Raw genomic sequence first — 19,192 nt, forward strand, 5'->3', positions numbered from 1 at the left:
AAGACTGATTACTAATACATACGTATATTTGAATAAAAATGATCAATAAATTAATGCAAAAGTGACTAAAGAGCAACCTTAAAAATAATAAAACTAAAGCATAAAAATATCAGAAATACTAATCTATACATATGTAGGTGTGAGTATATAGTATATAACCTAGGTCAATATTGTTTATAGTGGCGTGTGAATGTGCGCAACAACAAATAAAACAACAACAGCAATCATAGTGCTCACACACGCACACATAAAATAAACAAAAGCAGCAGAGATACTAAATATACACACGCACACGCATTCGCTTGCATGTATGTGTGCATGATACGGAAATTCGCAGCAGCGACAAATTAAACTTGAAAAACTTATTAATTGTATAAAGCAGTCAGCATTAGAAATAAGCAGCGCAGCAGAAACGAACGTCACCAAAGCATACGTCGTCTCACACACCTACACATTGACAACATGCCTGTGTACATGTATGAGAACAGTCCGCAATTATAAAACGCAAATCGCTCTCTTTGTGACTAAAGCTCTCCCTCTCACAAACGATTAAGAACAGTCAACTGTGGACTACGTCAACTGCGACGCGACGCTCAATTCTTATACAATTTCAATAACAGACCGCGACGATCGCTGCGCTCGTTCAGTCAACGCCGCTGCCTCGCGTAACTTGGTTCTGCTTCTAACGGACTCGCAAATCGTACAATTTTTTGGTAACTGCCCGAACGGCAAGTGCACACAAACGTTGAGAGAGAGAGAGAGAGAGAGAGATAAAGAGAGAGTGTGTGTGTTTGTGTTTGTGTAACGATTACCGATTTCGATTTCGCGGCGAATCTTTTTGCCTCCGTCTCAAGTGCGCAACAGTGAAAAAGTTCTACAAACACTTGCCACTCGTCGATTCGCGTGACAACAAGTGTTTCACCAACTAACTGTACACACTACAATCGCTAAAAAATAAACCTCAAGCAAAAATTAAAAAGTACTTGCATTTGGATTTTGGAATAACACACATCTAAGCAAGCCAAAAGGAATATATCAATATTTTTGTGGATTTTTTTCAATTTTATGGTGAGCTTAAAAAAAAGCACATAATATTATAATTCATTAATATTGATTAATACACATTAAATATCATTGTGTTATAAGTCAAATCAATAATCATACTTTTTTTATTATAAGTATTTATTTTCGTCAAGTATAACCACATTTAACCAAAATAAATCAATTAATTAAAAACCCTGTAGCTAGCAGAGTTAATTTAAAATTGTTTTTAATAAGAATAATTACCTAATTTAGATTTGAATGATGCAAAAAACTTGTAGATACGGTTTTTTGTTTATAGTTCAGCTTTTTAATTATGGATTATTTTATTGTCTTTATCGATTTTAAATCCAGATCGAGAGATCAACAGTCGTTCATATTAATAATCATAATCCCTATAGGATTGCCTGTTCAATATTTAGTTGTTCTTTAGCACTGTAAGTTTCAGATCTGTTGATCATCCAATTATAAATATTTGTATATATTAACAGCTGAGTTCATGAAATTTTTTCTAATGAGCAATTTAAACTAGAATATTCTAACATGATTTTGCAATATTTTTCAAGCAAAGGACTTTTTCGAAATAATTATATTTAGTCGAATCATCGAATGCTTTAATCATACTATGAAAATGCCGTGACAAGGGAACAAATTGTTTCATTTAATGATGAATTCGTCTATTTCAGCGCTTAGCGCAATGCATTGCCACTTGTGGCAAATCATCAAACAGTCACCCAATTACCCAGAGAAACACCCACCAACCCACCCACCTTTCAACTACCCCCACCAGACTAGACTGTCAAAATTTTACTCCTGATGTGACTCACCTCAACCCACAATCCCACAAAGAAGGCGTCCCCTTGACTCATCAGAATACAACGGGCTTATAAAGCCGTTTAGTCTATCTATTCAAAATTTTCGATTATGATCAATTGGGACGTTATCAAGGGGTTTCCTAACTTTGAGTGATTCATGCACGCCAGACGTGTGAGTCACCTCAAAAGCACCTGTCTTTAAGACCGAGTACTATACAAAGGATAGCGCGATACTCTCGCTTGCCAAATTAACAGAAGCGCGTGTGTAATTTATTAACTGATAAGAGATTCCCTTAGAAATTAAAAAAAAATAGAAATGGGAAAGGCTTTAGTCGAGATCCAGACTATAGGATACCCGTTACTTATTTTAATAAATATAAAAGTACTTTAAAGAAATTACTAACTAATAAAAACTACTGCATACTTTAAGGTGATTGTATTAAAATAATAACTTTATTAGTAACTTTGGTTAGCTATTACTCCAGTTCTATTTGTCCGATCTTGCTGCGGTTAAATGATATTATAGATAATATTAATAGACAACGTTTATTAACATAAAAACTGTATTTTCTCAAAAACTGTGAATGTGGTGGTTTTTCGCGATTTGAGTTGGCGGATGCTGTCGTGCCAAAAATGTAAAACAAACTTGACCTGCGTAGGGTCTATAGAAATCTGTGTGCCACATTTGGTGTGTCTATCTCTTATAGTCTCTGAGATCTAGGCGCTCACACGGACGGACATGGCTATATATACTTTATGGGGTCGGAGATGCCTCCTTCTCCCTGTTACATACATTCCAATGAACACAATATACCCTTTTATTTATATTTTAAGTAACGGGTAAAAAAATAAAATAAGAAGAATATTGATAAGGTTCACGATTACACAATCTTGACTCTATTAAAATTTGAGCTCGAAGACTGTCGTTATTAAGCATCAATCTCTGCAGCGATATTTAGACTATATAACATTTTTTGATCTAACTTGGATTGCGCAATTCGGATGCGATTAAAAAAGAGTCCCGTGTTTGCAATTTCCACTTGTATTCCTCCTTTTTTTTGTGCTTTTTTTTGCGTGTGAAGTATTTTTATATATTTTATCTATTTGCTAATTTTGTGTTTGAAGGTCAGTACCAGCGTCAACGAGGCAAAACAATAACAAAATCAGGCAACAGCAGCAGCAACATTAACTGCTAAATTTGAAAGCGTTGTCGGGTAATCTTGGAAATTGATATTGGGGTATTTACGAGTACGAGTGCGAGTACGTGTGAGTGTGTGCACAGGAAATTGTGTTGATGCCGCGTACTTCTGCCCGAAAGTTATAAAACAAAAGACAAAGAGATAGAGAGAGAGAGAGAGAGAGAGAGAGAGAGGGAGAAGTGAATGCAGTTATCGTTATCAAAACTTGTTGATTTACTTACGTAGGTGTTTAGTTATTTTTACCGTGCTGTGTGCTCGATATCAGATTGATTCTCATTAGGGTAGCTGCCTTCATTCACGTTCCACCTGTTGTTCTTATCGCCCTGACAATCGCTGCCAAGTTTCTTATCGATGCGGTATTTGAATGTATCTTTCGATTGTCTGCTAGCTGATTTTTATGAATGGGTCGTGCTTAATGTGAGGTTTTTTTTTGTCATTTTTTTAATTTTTATGGCACCATCGAAAGTCAATCAAGATTACAATTGATAGGCACAAAATCAAGAAAAGTTTGTAAATATTAACTTCCTCTATGAATGAAATTGGTTTTAAGTTTACAAAACATTTCCTCACTCATTCGATTAGAAAATCAATTTACAATTTAATGACAAACAGTTCAAACTTCAATTCAAGTTCATTAATAGACCGTAAACTTAACTAAGAACCTTTGAGCCGCCATAAAAAGTCAGTTACTCTCACTATTTATGGCCATTTCCTTGAGTACAGGGCAGAAATTGTTAATGGCGTCAATAATCATGGCAACTTTCCAAACCGATCAGTTTGCACTGAAAGCGAAAAGTCTGGAGGAGCAAACACATAATAAAGTAAATAAATTCCTGGCATAAAAATTCCGTTTGTCGCTTATCAGCATACAATTCTTCCGTACTGAAATGTTTCTTCTAATTAAATTGGTTTATTTTAAGAGCTTTCAGTTAATTCATAAAAGAATGCTTATCAATAATTGCGTCGGTCACACGGCAAATTTGAGAACCCTGAAATCAAATCTTTTTTAAGAATTGCGAATAAAAAGAAAGCGAAATATGGCAATTTGTTTGTTATGTCTACCGACTCTTTGCCTACCCCATTAAATTTTGTATTGCAACACACACAACAAGAAGCGAAATCAGTTGAGTATCTGACGGATACATACACTCTGAGCTACAAGATTATTCTAACGTAAAAAGCCGGTTCACAGACATGCGTAAAGCTACATTACGGGTCTGTCTGTCTGTGTGAGTGTGTGTGTGCCGAAATTGTATATATAATACATACATATACATCCCCAAAAAGTATCTCAACGTAGCTGTTGCCTCGATCCGCCATATTTATTTGAGCTTAGTCGTTAGATTGTTTGTTGTTGCTACTGCTTGGCATTCTCAAAAGTTCTTAGCTTTTATTTGTGTTTATCGTGAAATATTTATGTTCATGTGTACATAAGTAATATATGTATGTATACACGTATATGGGACCGCTCCCCCGGCAATCGTTTATTTGCTTTTGTGAAATAGTTCTGTATATAAAAAATGTTGACCTTGGTTAACAAATTTTATATACAATATATAATTTATATATGTCTTTAGCTATATATGTACATACATATGTATGTACAATTTGGTTTATTTCTTTGTTCTAAATGCCAATTCTTAGTAAATGAAGTGAGCTGTCCCGTCATTCTATTGGATTTCTATTTGATTCATGCTGTTTGTGCTCTGTGGTCAGGCTTTTTATTATTAATTTTTTTCTTAAATTGTGAAATCGTTGATTATTTTGTCGCTTGGTAATGTCGCATAACGTATTATATATTTGCTTTCTTAGAAATCTTAAAGTTCCCCTTGGCCCAAGAAGCCAGTGAATTTTTTCCAAGAATTTAATCGCTTTAAAAAAAAAAAAAAAAAAAACACTAGTATTTATCAATTTACAAGTGTATGCTTTTGTAAACTATAATTTCAATTTTTTATTACATTTTAAAGGTTGTTTAATTTCAATATTTAAATATGCATAACTCCTTGTTAGTGCATTTTAAATGTAACGTTTAATTACTTGGGCAGCCATTTTGCTAGATTTATCGATACTCACACACGCACACACACACACTGGCCCATAGGCGGCGCAGCTTGAAGCCATATGTGAGCAATGCATGAGTGCACGCTCTGTCGCTGCTCTGTCGCTACTGACGTCGACGCTGCTGCACATTAATAAAGCAAATGGTGGACGCAGCTTTTGCATTCAGGTGTGTGTGTGTGTGTATGTGCGGTTGTCCTTCGTTTGGACATAACAACAACAACAGCAAAAAGAAGAAATGAAAGAATAATATGTTTGCCAAGTTCAAGGACAGTTGCAGCGGCGTCGTCGCTTTTTGACGCAGTCGTTGGCTGTACGCTTGCAATGCACAAGCTCTCTCTATTTCTCTCTCAACATCGCTTGACGCTCTCTTCATTCACTCCTCTTTATATGCTTTGCTTTTGTTATGCGCATTTAATTTTCAATTTGTTGGTAGAAATGTTCACTGTACCGAACTTTAGTTGAAGGCCACATCGCAGTCGCTGCTAGCGTCGCTGTCGCTGCTGCTGCCTCTGACTGCGACTGCTCAAATTCAAGTTCAAGGCGCAGCTGTAACAGCATTTTGACTATACAGCTGTCTCATTCTAATGCAATTAACATTCGCACTCACTGAGAAAAGATGTTTGCTCTCTGTGATCAGTCATTCTGTTGATTTGCGATAGATAATGAATAACTAACGAGTTGTGACTTGAGTTTGGTCAGTAATTTTAAAGATAAGAAGCAAAGATTCTAACAAAATATTTCAAGTTGATGGTTAAACAACCTGCAAAACGAGTTTTGCCAAAAAAAAGTCAAGTTATGTACACATACATACATTATTTGGCTCTCCAAACAAACTGGTATTTGCTTATGTACAATACATATACAAATTCAAAATTCAAATTCTAGAGGATACGTTTTATTAAAATACAAATTCAAAATATTTCTTAATGCAACAATGTCTGTACATAATTTATGATCAGGATTAAGATAATTTTGCAATAATTATTTTTCCGGTAAGCGAATGCATTTATTTTTTAAGCCAATCTTACAAGTAAAAATACGTTTAAATATGTATATCGAGCTCTCATTCCTGTCCAGCTGCAACGCCCACAAATCTTTACATTATTTCCATTGCCGGAAGTTCAAGTCCCCACCCCTAAATTACATATTTACACTTGCAAACTTGTTTATCCAAAAATGCATTGCAAATTTTGGAAACACTCCTTGTTGAATTTTGTTTTGAAATATGTATCATAAATAAATGCAATTTAAATTTTTATTATTTAACAACAATAATAAAACAAAATGCAAATCCAATATGTCTGCCCACAGTCTCCCCATCTCTTTAACCCTTTTTTTCGGCAATGCAGCGAACAAAGAAGAAATTCGGCACTTAAAATAAAGAAAGAGAGAGAGAGAGAGAGAGAGAAAAAACACTTGTGCATGCCGCCTCTTTTTTGTTGTTATTGTTGTTGTTGTCGTCTTTTGCTGCTTCGTTCGTGTACTCGAAATTATGTATTGTATGCGTGTGTATTTATTTTGAGGTTTCCACAAATTTTTATATATTGACTGTGGTTGTTGTTGCCGCTGCTGCTGTTATGGATCGATCCCGGCAGAGTTGCCAGAATATTAAAAAAGCTAAATTGACACCAGCAAAAAAAATGTATAGAAATAAACAGAATTTAAGTAGGCATATAAAAATGTAATTATTTGTCTGAACATTTAAGAGACTGGTTAATAATGACAGTATGAAAAGCAATATTTAAATTTCACAAACATGAATATATCTACGGATATCATATTTTAAATTTGCAACTTGAAAAATTAAATACCTATTAGAACATGTTTTTTAATTTGTATATTAATAAATTTATTTATTTTTAAATACTATTTAAAAGAAACAAACGTTTACAAAATCATAAATATTTACAAGTATAATATTTTAATTAAAATAGAATTTAAAAAATTATTTATTTACAGCTAATAGGATTAGAAAATTTATTAATTAGAACATTGTTAAATCGAAAAATAAAATAGCTGAAGTGGCAACACTGGATCCAGGCGACAAGAAGAACACGATCCCCCAGTCCGACAGCAGCTGAAATTTCAATTCTGGCTGGGGCTTCACATTTCATTTACACACACACACGAACACACACACACACTCAAACACACATGTTCACTTTGTTTTCGGATTTCTTTTCTTTACATTTTTCGAAAATAAAATACAAAAAAAAACCAAAAAAATATCGTCATGAGCTTTTCGTAGGTTGTTGACCCTTTTGTATGGCATGCGGAGAATGAGGTTGCTTTGTCGCCGTTTGGACTTGCGCTGAGCGAAGCGTCTTTTTCGAGCAAATTTCGAGCAAGCTGCAATAAAATCCGTACCATAAAAAATGTAAAAGAAATTTTGTAACTGTTACCTCAGCATATGTACAAATATAATATATATTTCTAGAATATTTGCATATTTGTAGAATCTAGATGATTTAACAATCGCTTAAAAAAAGTATGCAATGTAAATTTTGCAATGTACTTCATAGATACACAAGACCCCTATAAGAAAACTGCACTGCGCTGCCAGCGTCACTGTCGGCGTCTGCGTCCGCTGCAGACAGCGAGCGACAGCAGAGGCAGCAACGTAAGCTCACACTCCTCGTTTTGCGTCGTTCTCTCACACTCTCTCTCGCTTGCATATAGCCCGTGTGCTTTGCTCGTTTTGTATTGAACTTGAACTACACGTGGAGGGCGTGCAAATGTTTTCGACAACGCATTGCTCGTTGGTTGTCGTTTTCCATTCGCTTCGCCTGTGCGGTCGTATAAGGAGGACGTGCATGGATTTTCAACAGAGTAGCGGGCAACGAGCAACTGTCTCTGCCTCAGTGTGCGTGCGTGTGCACACAATATGTGATGTGTTTGTGAGTGTGCAGTGAGTAAGCAATGTTGCTTGTTGTTGTTACTGCTGCATGCTGGACTGGGTTGACTGTGGGCGGCTTGAAGGAGATTTCAGAGGCTACCAAACGAAAGGGAAGTTCGAATGTGACGAAAGTGAAACTCTCCTTGACACAGGGTTGTTTTGTTGCAGCCTTGAATTTCGCATTGATTTCCTTTTCGCACAATACCTTGACATGCAAATATTGAATTTCGCAAGCTAACGCAAGAATTGTGGAAACAATGACAAATTACGCCATAGTTGACAATTCTGCTGGCGAGTATCTGTCGCAAAACTGTTAAGTCATCATGTTATTCAATACTACATTTTAATCATTATTATTTTTATTTTTTCATTTACACGCGCGCCTTACCGCTTAACATAACGCCACACATCCTCTCCCCCCCACCATCATCTTTTTTGACCATTAGAACATCAGCGACAGCTACAATTCGTTCGTTCGTCTCGTCTGTCGTCGTCTCGCAGTCGCTGTCGATGTCGATGTCGCTGTCGCTGCCGGCGTGACGACGTTTTGACCTAGGCCAACCGCTGCCTATGTTTAATTTGTTGGATTTTTGCCCTCTCTCCTTTGCTCTGCTCGCTGCCTTGTACATATACATATGTATATGTACATACATACATATGTAAACGTATATTCAAAGGTTTGTAAGTATGTGTGTATCGCCTACACATACACTTTCATATTGGACGTGTGTGTAGGTGTTCAATGGTTACGTTTTTTGTTAATCTTTTGCGTCTAGAGTCTAGACCTTCGCAATTTTGTGTAGATATTAGAAAATCATCCTTTGGGCAGAAAAATATACAGTTAGTCCAGAAAGTGTTTTGACCAACAAAAAATTCACGTATTTGTTTGTTTTTTTAATTAGTAAAATTTAATAAAAATAATTTTTTTTTAACTTCTTCTAAGAACCTTAGACACGAATAATAAAACTGAAAATAGAATAATAATCCTTAAAAAATATATATGCAAAAAGCAAGAGAAATGAGTAAATTTTTTAATTTTGCCAAAACATTTTCTTGAAATACTGTTTGTACATTGTACACTAAAAAATATTTCGCAACTAAATTAATTTATTAAAAGTGACTTTTTATCAGAAATTGAAATAGTTATAGTTTTTAAATAAAAAAAATTTATATCTAAAATTGAAATATGTATAATTATTTTTTATTTTATCAATTATTAAATTTAACTGTGTTTCTAGGATACTTCATTCCGAAAAATTATATCTAACATTTCCCTATTTATCATAGATTGATTGATTTTTTTTTTAACTCAGCCCTTTTTGGCGATCCCTGCCTTTTATTGAGTTCTTATATCATTAACTGTAGGTTTAAAAAAAAAAACAGCTAGTCTGGGTATTTCCGAAATCATAACGAGTAAATATCCCGGTACTTACACAGTCATATACATACATACATATATACATATGTACATAGGAATACTAAAAGTCACGCGTTGCGCTTATCAGTATCTTATCGGTCATGAGAGTTATAAGTGCGTCCCTGAAGTGTTTCCGCAGCAATAATTCATTGAATAGTTTACCTACATTTAAACTTTACCCCTACTAAGCACAAATACAAAATAATACAGAAAAAAAAATTAATGAGTACCAAATACGACAAGCGAATTCTATCTTATCGCGACTGAACAAATTTAAAGCAACAAATAGGAATAAAAAAAAAAGAGTAACAAGACAACAACTCGTTGTAATGGATACGCTAGACAAATAACAAGAAAATACGTAAACAAATCGCGGCGAGAGAAAAGCTTACAATTGCTTCTATTTAAATGTTCATTGACCTCCCAAAAAGCAAACCGAAAAAAAAGTAGCGTGAACAATTTCAAGTTGTAGCTGTTTATACAGATACTTGTATATACTTGTATATACTTGTGTATATGTAGACATGTATGCTTGTTTTTTGTAGGCGTGTTGAGGGTCTTGGTTTGGACTTTTGGACGGCACTAATTGCTTGATTGTGTTATTAATACATAGGTAGCTTTTTTGAAAACTTTTTTTATATTTAAAGTGAAGTAAAAAGCTATAAATATCGTAAATTAGAATTTGATAACATTTAAATATAATATATTATTCAGCTTATGACAGTATAAAAATTTGTTATTCACTAGAAAATTATTAAAAAATACAAAAAAAATTCGAAATGAATTCGAAAATCTACAATAATTATACTTTTAAATGACACTCTTTCACAATATATAAAAAAATATAATGTTTATTTCTGTATTTTCCAACTTTATATTTTATTTTTCTAATGAAAAACTCTTAAAACTACCATAGATCGAATAGATATTTCTCTCGCTTGCTGCCTTATCATTAAAGAAGCTTCACTGATCTATCCAACACATCGTAAACTCGCCCCTCAACATCAACTCCGTGCAATGCTTTTCAAATACCAGTTTTCAAGCTCGTTGCGCTCTATTTCTGAGCTATCCCAACAAAATAACGGTATATACAGCTCGATTTCAAAAGAATCACATGAGAATTTAACAGCAACATGACGACACGGTCAATATGAGCACGATGAACGCTGGAAAAAGGTGGCAAAGGCAGGCAGAGGGAGGCAGAGGAAAGGGAAGGGGAGATTCGGAGCTCGTCTCAACGATCATTGACCGAGCTCATTGTACTTGGCCGTGTCGTGCTTTTAACCTCATAAATAGATAAATTTTTGGTGTTTCTTTTTGTTTGTTGTTGGTTTCTTTACCTTCGTCGAGCTCGAAAGATAGAGAGAGATAGAGAGCGAGAGAGAGGGAGCAGAGAGCATTGATCGCATATACATATGCTTGCATATGTGTGTGTCATACACACACACACGCATACGTACACACACGAAAATAGTTTTTGTGTCGAATGTTAATGAACTTTTGCGCCAGTTTAACGAATTGTGTGAGGCGCAGAGTACAACACACACACACACACTCATTCATCTGGTAGTGTAAGCAACCACAAAAACAAGAAAACTTGAAAAAAGTGTTTGAACTTGCGTCAAACAATAATTATTTACCATTGAATTTTCATGATTTTTTTTAAGTTGTCTAAGGTGGAAAGATAGAGAGATTATTAAAAATTCAAAAAATCAAAAATATTAAAATAAAAAATCAATAACATTAAGATTTATGTAGATAAATATCCGTAGGATCTGAAAAATTAAGATCTATAAGAATTTAAAAATGCTTAGAGATAATAAAATAACTAAAATCTATTTCCATGAGATCAACATAATTAATATCAAAGATCAAAGCGAATTTATACTCATATGTATGATGATCAATACTAAATATATTAAAATCTGTTAAGATTTATTTATATAAGATCAGTTAAGAAATAATATTATGATCTATTAGTTTATTTCCATAAGATGCATAATATTATGAACTATAAAATTTAATAAACATTAAAAACTGTAATTATTAAAGTCTTAAATATTAAACTCTAAAAGACCTAAAAATATCTATGTCTATAAGTTTTCTTATATTATTTTTTTTGTCATCTTTTCATAATAGAAAATTATAGTTTCAAGTATTTGTTTTTTGACTCAAAAAAAGGTTAATATTGTTGCGTTAGGTTCGCAAAAAATTTATCGCTAATTGCACAGTTATATTTGACATTTACATATGGTTTTATTTGTACTATTTTCGTTAGAACTATTGTTGTCATCATAAAAATGGGCATTACTCGTATGTAGATTAAGTTAGTTCCAATTCAGCATGACTCATTGGAAAATCTAAAATGTTTAATACTCAACCTGATGTTGTTAATTATAAAAAAGAAATGAAGATAAGATTTCGATTGTTTTCAGTGATGAGTCATAAAAGTCGCATGAAACTTGGAAATTAGCTCAAATTGAAAAGCACTCAAATATTTCCCCACTCAAATGTGGTATGCTCTCACACAGTTTTTGGGGAAAACTCACTCGGTCGCTTTTCCAATTGAATGAGCGTCGCGCATTTGGGAAATTTGTTCATATGATAGATCAATGGGCCCGGCTGGCTGATAGGAGTGTTTATGGTGATGGTGGTGGTGGTGGTTGGTTGATGTTTTCAGTTCTGTTCTGTTCTGGTTTGGGTTTTTGGGTTCACAGCGTATTTTTCGGCAACTCACCCACCAGTCTCCGGTGCACCATCAAACGTAGAGCTTCGCGTGCGGCAATGTGAACTCTGCCTTCCAATTGGAATCGCCTCCGTTGCCTTCTTCAGCTGTGCGTGTGTGTGCGAGTGTGTGAGTGTGAATTGTGAATTGTGGGTGGTGTGCGTTGGTGTTGGAGCTCTAAGATGACCGATTTCTCAATGAACGATATCCTAAGATCATTTAGAAAAATGCGCATGAATAAGGCATTGGGCCAAGCCAATCAACAGCGAGTCCAACAACAGCAGCAACAACAACACCATCAGGTGTTGCGCTACCAACACCTGACCATGCATCAGTCCCTCAAGGATTTGAAGAAAATTATCAAGATTTTGAAAAAGAATGTCATCAAGTCCAAGATTACGCGAAAAATGAATATTGTGGTCTAAAAAACAGTTGAAAATTCGACGAAAATAAAAATGAATTAAGTGAATTATTATAATATTAAGTATTTAAAATATAGAAACTTCCGTATATAACTTAAGACTGTCGCTACAAAATTAAAAAAAAAACAACTCGGGACTGATTTACAAATATTTGCAACAGTACAAAATAGTCTGAACTTTGGACTTGAATTATTAATCAACTTATACTAACTATATATAGTGGCATTATTCAGAAGATCTCTAAAAACTATAAAAATAAGAAATACTGCGAAAAAAATAAAGACTAAAGAATGGACTGCGCATAAACGGAAAAAACCTAGACTGCAAAAAAAAGGAAATAAAAAATCAAACTTTTATACCTCTCCCTTTGGAATTTTAACAAAATATTGTAATCACAATGACTGAGTCCCATAACGGGAAAAAGACTTGGTCAGCCAAGCAAAATTGGATTAAGGATACGCTTACGAAACCGGGTACGGAATTGATGGATATATCCAAAGTCAAAGCCGGAGCGAAAGCTATGCCAAAGAAAACACATGGAAAAGGTAAATCCCGGAAGAAAGTTCAAGAAATTTGCCGGAAAAAGTTCGCCCCCAAACTCAAATAATGAGAACGCCATTTTGTTTTGGTATACGCAGTTTTTCTTAAATGAGTGGAGAGTGGGGGGCAGGGTGCCGGGGGAGTCAAATAAAATAACAAACAACAGAGAGCGCTGAGAGTTGTCGAAAAGGCCGGTTTCAGAGCTTACGAGAAAAAAAAAAAAAAAAAAAAAAGAAAGGAAATTTCCAACTAGGGGAAATTTAATGAAAGTTCTCCTAGAACTTTGCGTTGATTCTATTGCGTTGTTGATTATAGAGACCCTTTCTCTTCTTTTCTCTCTCTTGACACCCAAATAATTTCTGCTCTCATTTTGGACTTACCCTTACCCCTTAAGCTTATGCGTTTTCATTTTCCATCTGAAACTTGCGCCGGCAATAACATAAAATTGCGTAGTTTGAGTTGGTAGGGTGGTTTTTTCTATTTGGGTTTATTGTTGTTGGGAGCCCCCACCCCTGCGGGGTTTTCCCAACCACCCAAGCTACCTTTTGGGCTTTTGCGTTGTTGCTCATCGATTGCGATTCTTCAGAGGAAAACAAGAAAAGCACATAATGCAGGTCGTCCAGTTCTTGGCTAAGGCTGAAACAGGGTTGCACTTGAATAGTGTGAAAATCCTCATGTTAGACTTTGAATTATTCAAAATAAAAACCAAAAATTTATATATACACTTTATTTTTGATAAGAAAGCAGCATAGTAATATTTTTCGATTCACTTAGATAAGAAATGCAACGTTTAATATTTTTAGCTTCAGCCAGATAACGAATGAAACTCGAAATATTTTTAGACTTAACAAAGACACACCAAATAGAATTGTCCAGAAATTATTATCATAAAATTGTTATGAATTACATCAACTGCTAGCGCAGAAATTGATTCTTTTGGTTTGGAGAATTCCTTTTTCTGTTTTAAATTAAGTTTTTTGCACTTTGTATAAAAATATTGCATAAAAACAAATTTCCAAAATTTCTCAGACGAAATCTTGTCATAATTACATGATTTATTATAAAAAACATTGGATTACTTCAAAAAATGAATAATCTTTGTTAATTAAATTAATTATATTAAACTTTACAAAATATTACATGATTTATTATAAAAAATACTAGGTTATTTAAAAAAATGAATTATCTTTGTTAATTAAATTAATTATATTATAATATACAACATATTAAATTTTTTTCGAAAAATAATAACATTTTTGGAATTATTTAATATTTCCATTGCAGATTCATCCACAACCAACATGGTGTACTACTCGGCTAACCAGTTGCTTATAAAGACGGAGCAACCCAGTCAAACGCAGTTCTGTCTACAGGCGCCACTCACTGTGACGTCCAACGGTGTTGGTGTTGGGGCAGCGCCACCTAGCGGCCAGCATGAGCACTACGAGCTGTTGCAGACGCCACAACAGCGACAATTGCAGTTGCAACAACAGCAACAGCAGCAGCAACAACAGCTTGCCAATTATCAACTGGCCTTGCAACAGCAACAACAACAGCATCAGCAACATGAAAGTATTACATCAACAACAGTTGATGCTGCAACACCAACAACAACAACAGCAACACAGCAGCAGCAATGCATCAAAACAGAGTTGCCACTGTCCTTTGCGGCAGCAACAACAACAGCTGTCACATCCAAAGTGGCAGCAACAACAACAACAACAAGGAAACCAAACGCCAACAAGCCGCAATTCAAGTGTGAGCAATGTGGCATGACCTTTGGCAGCAAATCGGCGCACACGTCGCACACAAAATCGCATGCGAAAAATGCGGACATGGCGTTGGGTCTCAAGGGCAGTGCAATAGGTGGCGCCACCTCAGCCAACTCGTTGCCCATTGAGCTGAATGAGGCCGGGCTGCCACTGGGCATCCCAAAGAGTCCGACCATCAAACCGCTGCCCAATGTTGCCGCTGGAGCCGATCCCTATCAGTGCAACGTCTGCCAGAAGACATTTGCGGTGCCTGCGAGACTGGTGAGTTCAGTTCTGGGAAACTTAGGGATCTATTTCCACTTACAGATGCATTCTTACACCTATCAGTTAAAAAAAAATTTTTCGAAAAACAAAACATTTCGCTGATTCAAAAACTAACAATTTGTGAGACTTCTATGGTTTTTAAAAATTTAAAAGCTTTAATTTTATTCCATAAAATTTTTTGAGTGATCACATTAAGAAATTTTAAATTAAAATATGATTCAGAATTAAATTAAAGTTCAGAGTCGCATCAGTGCAAAGCCTGAAATATATATTTTTTTACTTTAAAGTAAGGACATTTTTATTTGTAATATTTTTCTTTCAATATTTCATGTTTTTTCATGAGCATTCTGAATAAAAGGAAAAACCAAGACTGGTTTAGTATTTCTCTTTATATTCATAATTTTAGTTTTAGTTTAGTTTTAGAAAATAATAACATTTAAGAAACGCGATATTTTCTAAAATGATAACAAGTTTTGTACTTTAAAAACAAATGAAAACAAAAACAAATATGAAAATGAATTATTAATGTATTTAAAAGAAATATAGTCATTATAAAAACAAATAATTTGATTAAAAAAATAGACGAAAACCTTAATTTAAAATAATTGAATTTAATTTAAGTACTTTTACTTAATACTTTTACTTAATTTACTACTTAATTTACTTTTCTACACAATTTTGACACATACTCTGTACGAGATTTCTTTGTCTTACCTTTGATATGAAATTCCTATAATTATAAATTAAATAAATAAAAATATAAACTGCACTAAAATGAGAAATGCTTAGAGTATTATACGCTTTAATGATAGATAGGTTTTAATATGATGCTATAAATCACAATAAATAAAAATAAATACAAGAAATTCCCATCTAAAAGTGTAACATTTAAATCTGTTAATTGTTGATTTTAATTAATTATTTATGTGTATTTTGTTTTGTTCGCTCCTTGCAGATCCGTCACTACAGGACGCACACAGGAGAACGTCCTTTCGAGTGCGAGTTCTGCCACAAGCTGTTCAGTGTGAAGGAGAACCTGCAGGTGCATCGACGCATCCACACGAAGGAGCGACCCTACAAATGCGATGTGTGCGGACGTGCGTTTGAGCACTCCGGCAAGCTGCATCGCCACATGAGGATCCATACGGGCGAGCGTCCGCACAAGTGTTCCGTCTGCGAGAAGACGTTCATACAGTCCGGCCAATTGGTAATACACATGCGCACGCATACGGGCGAGAAGCCGTACAAGTGCCCGGAGCCGGGCTGTGGCAAGGGATTCACATGCTCCAAGCAACTGAAGGTGCACTCCAGAACGCACACTGGCGAGAAGCCATATCATTGTGACATTTGCTTCCGCGACTTTGGCTATAACCATGTGCTGAAGCTGCATCGCGTGCAACATTATGGTGCCAAGTGCTACAAGTGCACCATCTGCGACGAGACGTTCAAGAACAAGAAGGAGATGGAGGCCCACATCAAGGGACATGCCAACGAGCTGCCCGACGATGAGGTTGAAGCGGCAGCAGCAGCAGCAGCATCAGCATCGGCTGCCAGTGGATCAGCCTCCTCCATTGCCAGCAACTCGGAGAGCAGCAACAATTCGCCACCAAGTTCGCCGCCAGCCGTGAAGAAGCCACGTCAAGCACGTGGCGTCAAAGCAGCAGCAGCAGCGGCAGTTGCCACAGTTGCCACAGCTGTTGTTGCAACACCATCGCCACTCTCGCCCAGCTCCGTCAGTTCCAACTACTCGCCATCGAGCAGTCAAGCATCGCCGCCTCCGCAATTCCTGACGACGGATGCACTCAGTCGTGATAGTGGCGTCTCCAGTGCCCAGCATGTGCACAGCTATCCGGATGAGGAGCTGCCCACGGATCTGAGCATGCAACAGCCACAGCAGATGATCTACTATCAACAGCAGCAGGCGGCAATAAGTGCACCCAGTTTAGTGCTGGAGCTGCAACAACCTGCGGCAGCTGGACTGACCATCAATCCAGCGCTGCTTGAGGCGGCCAGCATTGCACGCCGCGATCATGACCAGGCGGATGAGCAGCAAACGGGCAATGAGCATGACAACGATGAGGATGTGCAGGCGGCGGCCTGGCAAATGATGCAGCTGCGACGTGGACATGCAGCGACGCCCACGCCTGCTCCGGCACAGACACAGCCACAACCACAACAACCGCAACAACACCAACCACAACAACAACCTACGCTGCATGTGAGCGATCTGGCGGCCAATTATGATGACACCCATGAGGCGAACGTGCTCATTGAGCACTTCAAACGCGGCGATCTGGCGCGTCATGGACTGCACAAGGGCTATGCGCCAGTGCCCAAGTATGAGTAAGTAGCTCAGCATACGCATATTCTCGAGCGGATTACTTATTGTATACTGTTTGATCACTTGCAGATCTGCCCTGCCCAATCCGGATATTGTGCGTCGCGTCGAGGCGGCAATTGGACTGCGCTCGAGCACAGAATCTCCGGAGCGCAGTTCCTCGCCGGAAAGCGATTCCCTGATGATGGCCGATCGGAATGTGATGACATTGCCGCTGCGCAAGCGCAAGCATTATATGAACGAGGGCGATGCCAGCAAAGGAGTCAGCAATGGCGCCACAAATGGCAATGATAATGTTGCACTTGCCACGTCAGCAACATCGACAGATGCTGGCAGCAATGCCAGCTCCAAGGTGATGCGCATGAGCTCTGTCATCCAGTTTGCCAAGGCCTCGTAGTGGGGAGACTTCAGGCAGCAGCAGCAGCAACTAATCAGCATAAAGACTGTTCAACAAATTCAAACTGAAATTAGTTTTACTTTAAGGCTTGGACAGGTGCCAGCCTCTGAGACGACGATGATGATGATGATGATGATGATAATGATGATGTTTTATGTTTTAATTAGCAGCGAGAAATGCCAAAAGTATTACTATATACAAATGCAAGAAATTTGTTTTATTTTAAACTTGTCCTATTATGTTTTAAATACTTTTAAATCGCGTTTGCTTGAAGTTTTTTAAATGAATTTTGTTAAAACGTCTCATTTGCAATTTGTGAGTTTGGCAATTGGTATTAAAAGAAATCGCATCACGATGCATTTGGCATAGACAAACAAAGAAGCCCTACCATAAAAGAAAAACCATAACAATAATAAGCTACGTACATAATTAAATACATTTAAAATATTTATGCTAGTAAAGGCCATATTGGCAACGGCAAGAATAAACAATTAATATACATACATAATTCTAAAGAAACTTATTTATAACTGCAACTAAATAAGCATAATTATGTAATTAATGCGCGCCCATCAAATCCCATACAAAATTATATGATTAAGTAATCATCAAAAAAATCTATTTGATATGCATTTTATATTTTATATACAAGCGAAAATCATAAAAAATTCATTTTTAAACAAAAATCATTAAAATCAACAACACACACTTAAATGTAAAACACACACACAAACACATACAATATTCAACAACTATTTTATTATACTTACATATGGAGAATAATGAACTGATAAGCAAAGAGCAAGCAAGCGTAATTAAGTTTAAATTAAAACCAAGCAAGCAGCATACAAAACAAAACAATTACTTGTACTTTGTGTGTACATCGCATATTCAAATGCGCCATAAATAATTTTTTGTAAACGCTAAGTAATATACATATAGTTTTAAATTGTAGCATGAAATATTAAGCGCAAGCGAAGTAATAAAAATCAATTGCGAAACAATATATGAAAACCACTTTCACTTAAATTTTTAATTGGCGGGCAGTTGAAACTGTTAGCGATAAGCAAGCGTTGCCACTTCGAACAGCTTTGTTGACCGCTTTTGTGAATGTCAATTCTTATCGATAGCAGCGATTCACCGATAACACTGAACGTTAATTAACAATCGGTGCATAGCAACGCGGGATAAATCCTGGTTTCAATTTGATTTATTTTTAAATCCATGTATGGACCAATATCATGAGATAAAGTCATGTTCATGAATATTTAAAGCGATTTTATAATTTAAGATGACTTCAATATG

General features: G+C 36.0%; 2 protein-coding genes across 6 annotated transcripts; both read left to right on the forward strand.

Moving 5' to 3' along the window:
* Positions 1-82: 82 nt before the first annotated feature.
* Positions 83-18,893, forward strand: LOC117779707 (Krueppel homolog 1). 5 transcript variants are annotated; one of them, XM_034615988.1, is made up of 5 exons: positions 83-1,068; positions 14,401-15,149; positions 16,108-17,316; positions 17,347-17,495; positions 17,563-18,893. In XM_034615988.1, exons 2-5 carry the CDS (start codon positions 14,418-14,420, stop codon positions 17,885-17,887), a joined length of 2,415 nt encoding a protein of 804 aa, XP_034471879.1. In that variant the 5' UTR covers positions 83-1,068; positions 14,401-14,417; the 3' UTR covers positions 17,888-18,893. The 5 variants fall into 5 exon arrangements, with proteins under 5 accessions (XP_034471879.1, XP_034471878.1, XP_034471881.1 ...); XM_034615987.1 differs by having other exon boundaries at positions 16,108-17,313; positions 17,344-17,495; XM_034615990.1 differs by having other exon boundaries at positions 16,108-17,311; positions 17,348-17,495.
* LOC117779735 lies at positions 11,728-13,100 on the forward strand. Its single transcript, XM_034616034.1, has one exon. The coding sequence runs from the start codon at positions 12,337-12,339 to the stop codon at positions 12,577-12,579; it is 243 nt and encodes an 80-aa protein (XP_034471925.1). The 5' UTR covers positions 11,728-12,336; the 3' UTR covers positions 12,580-13,100.
* Positions 18,894-19,192: the final 299 nt, after the last annotated feature.

The sequence above is a fragment of the Drosophila innubila genome, assembly GCF_004354385.1.
Source record: "Drosophila innubila isolate TH190305 chromosome 2L unlocalized genomic scaffold, UK_Dinn_1.0 4_B_2L, whole genome shotgun sequence".
In the NCBI taxonomy this organism is placed as follows: Eukaryota; Metazoa; Arthropoda; class Insecta; order Diptera; family Drosophilidae; genus Drosophila; species Drosophila innubila.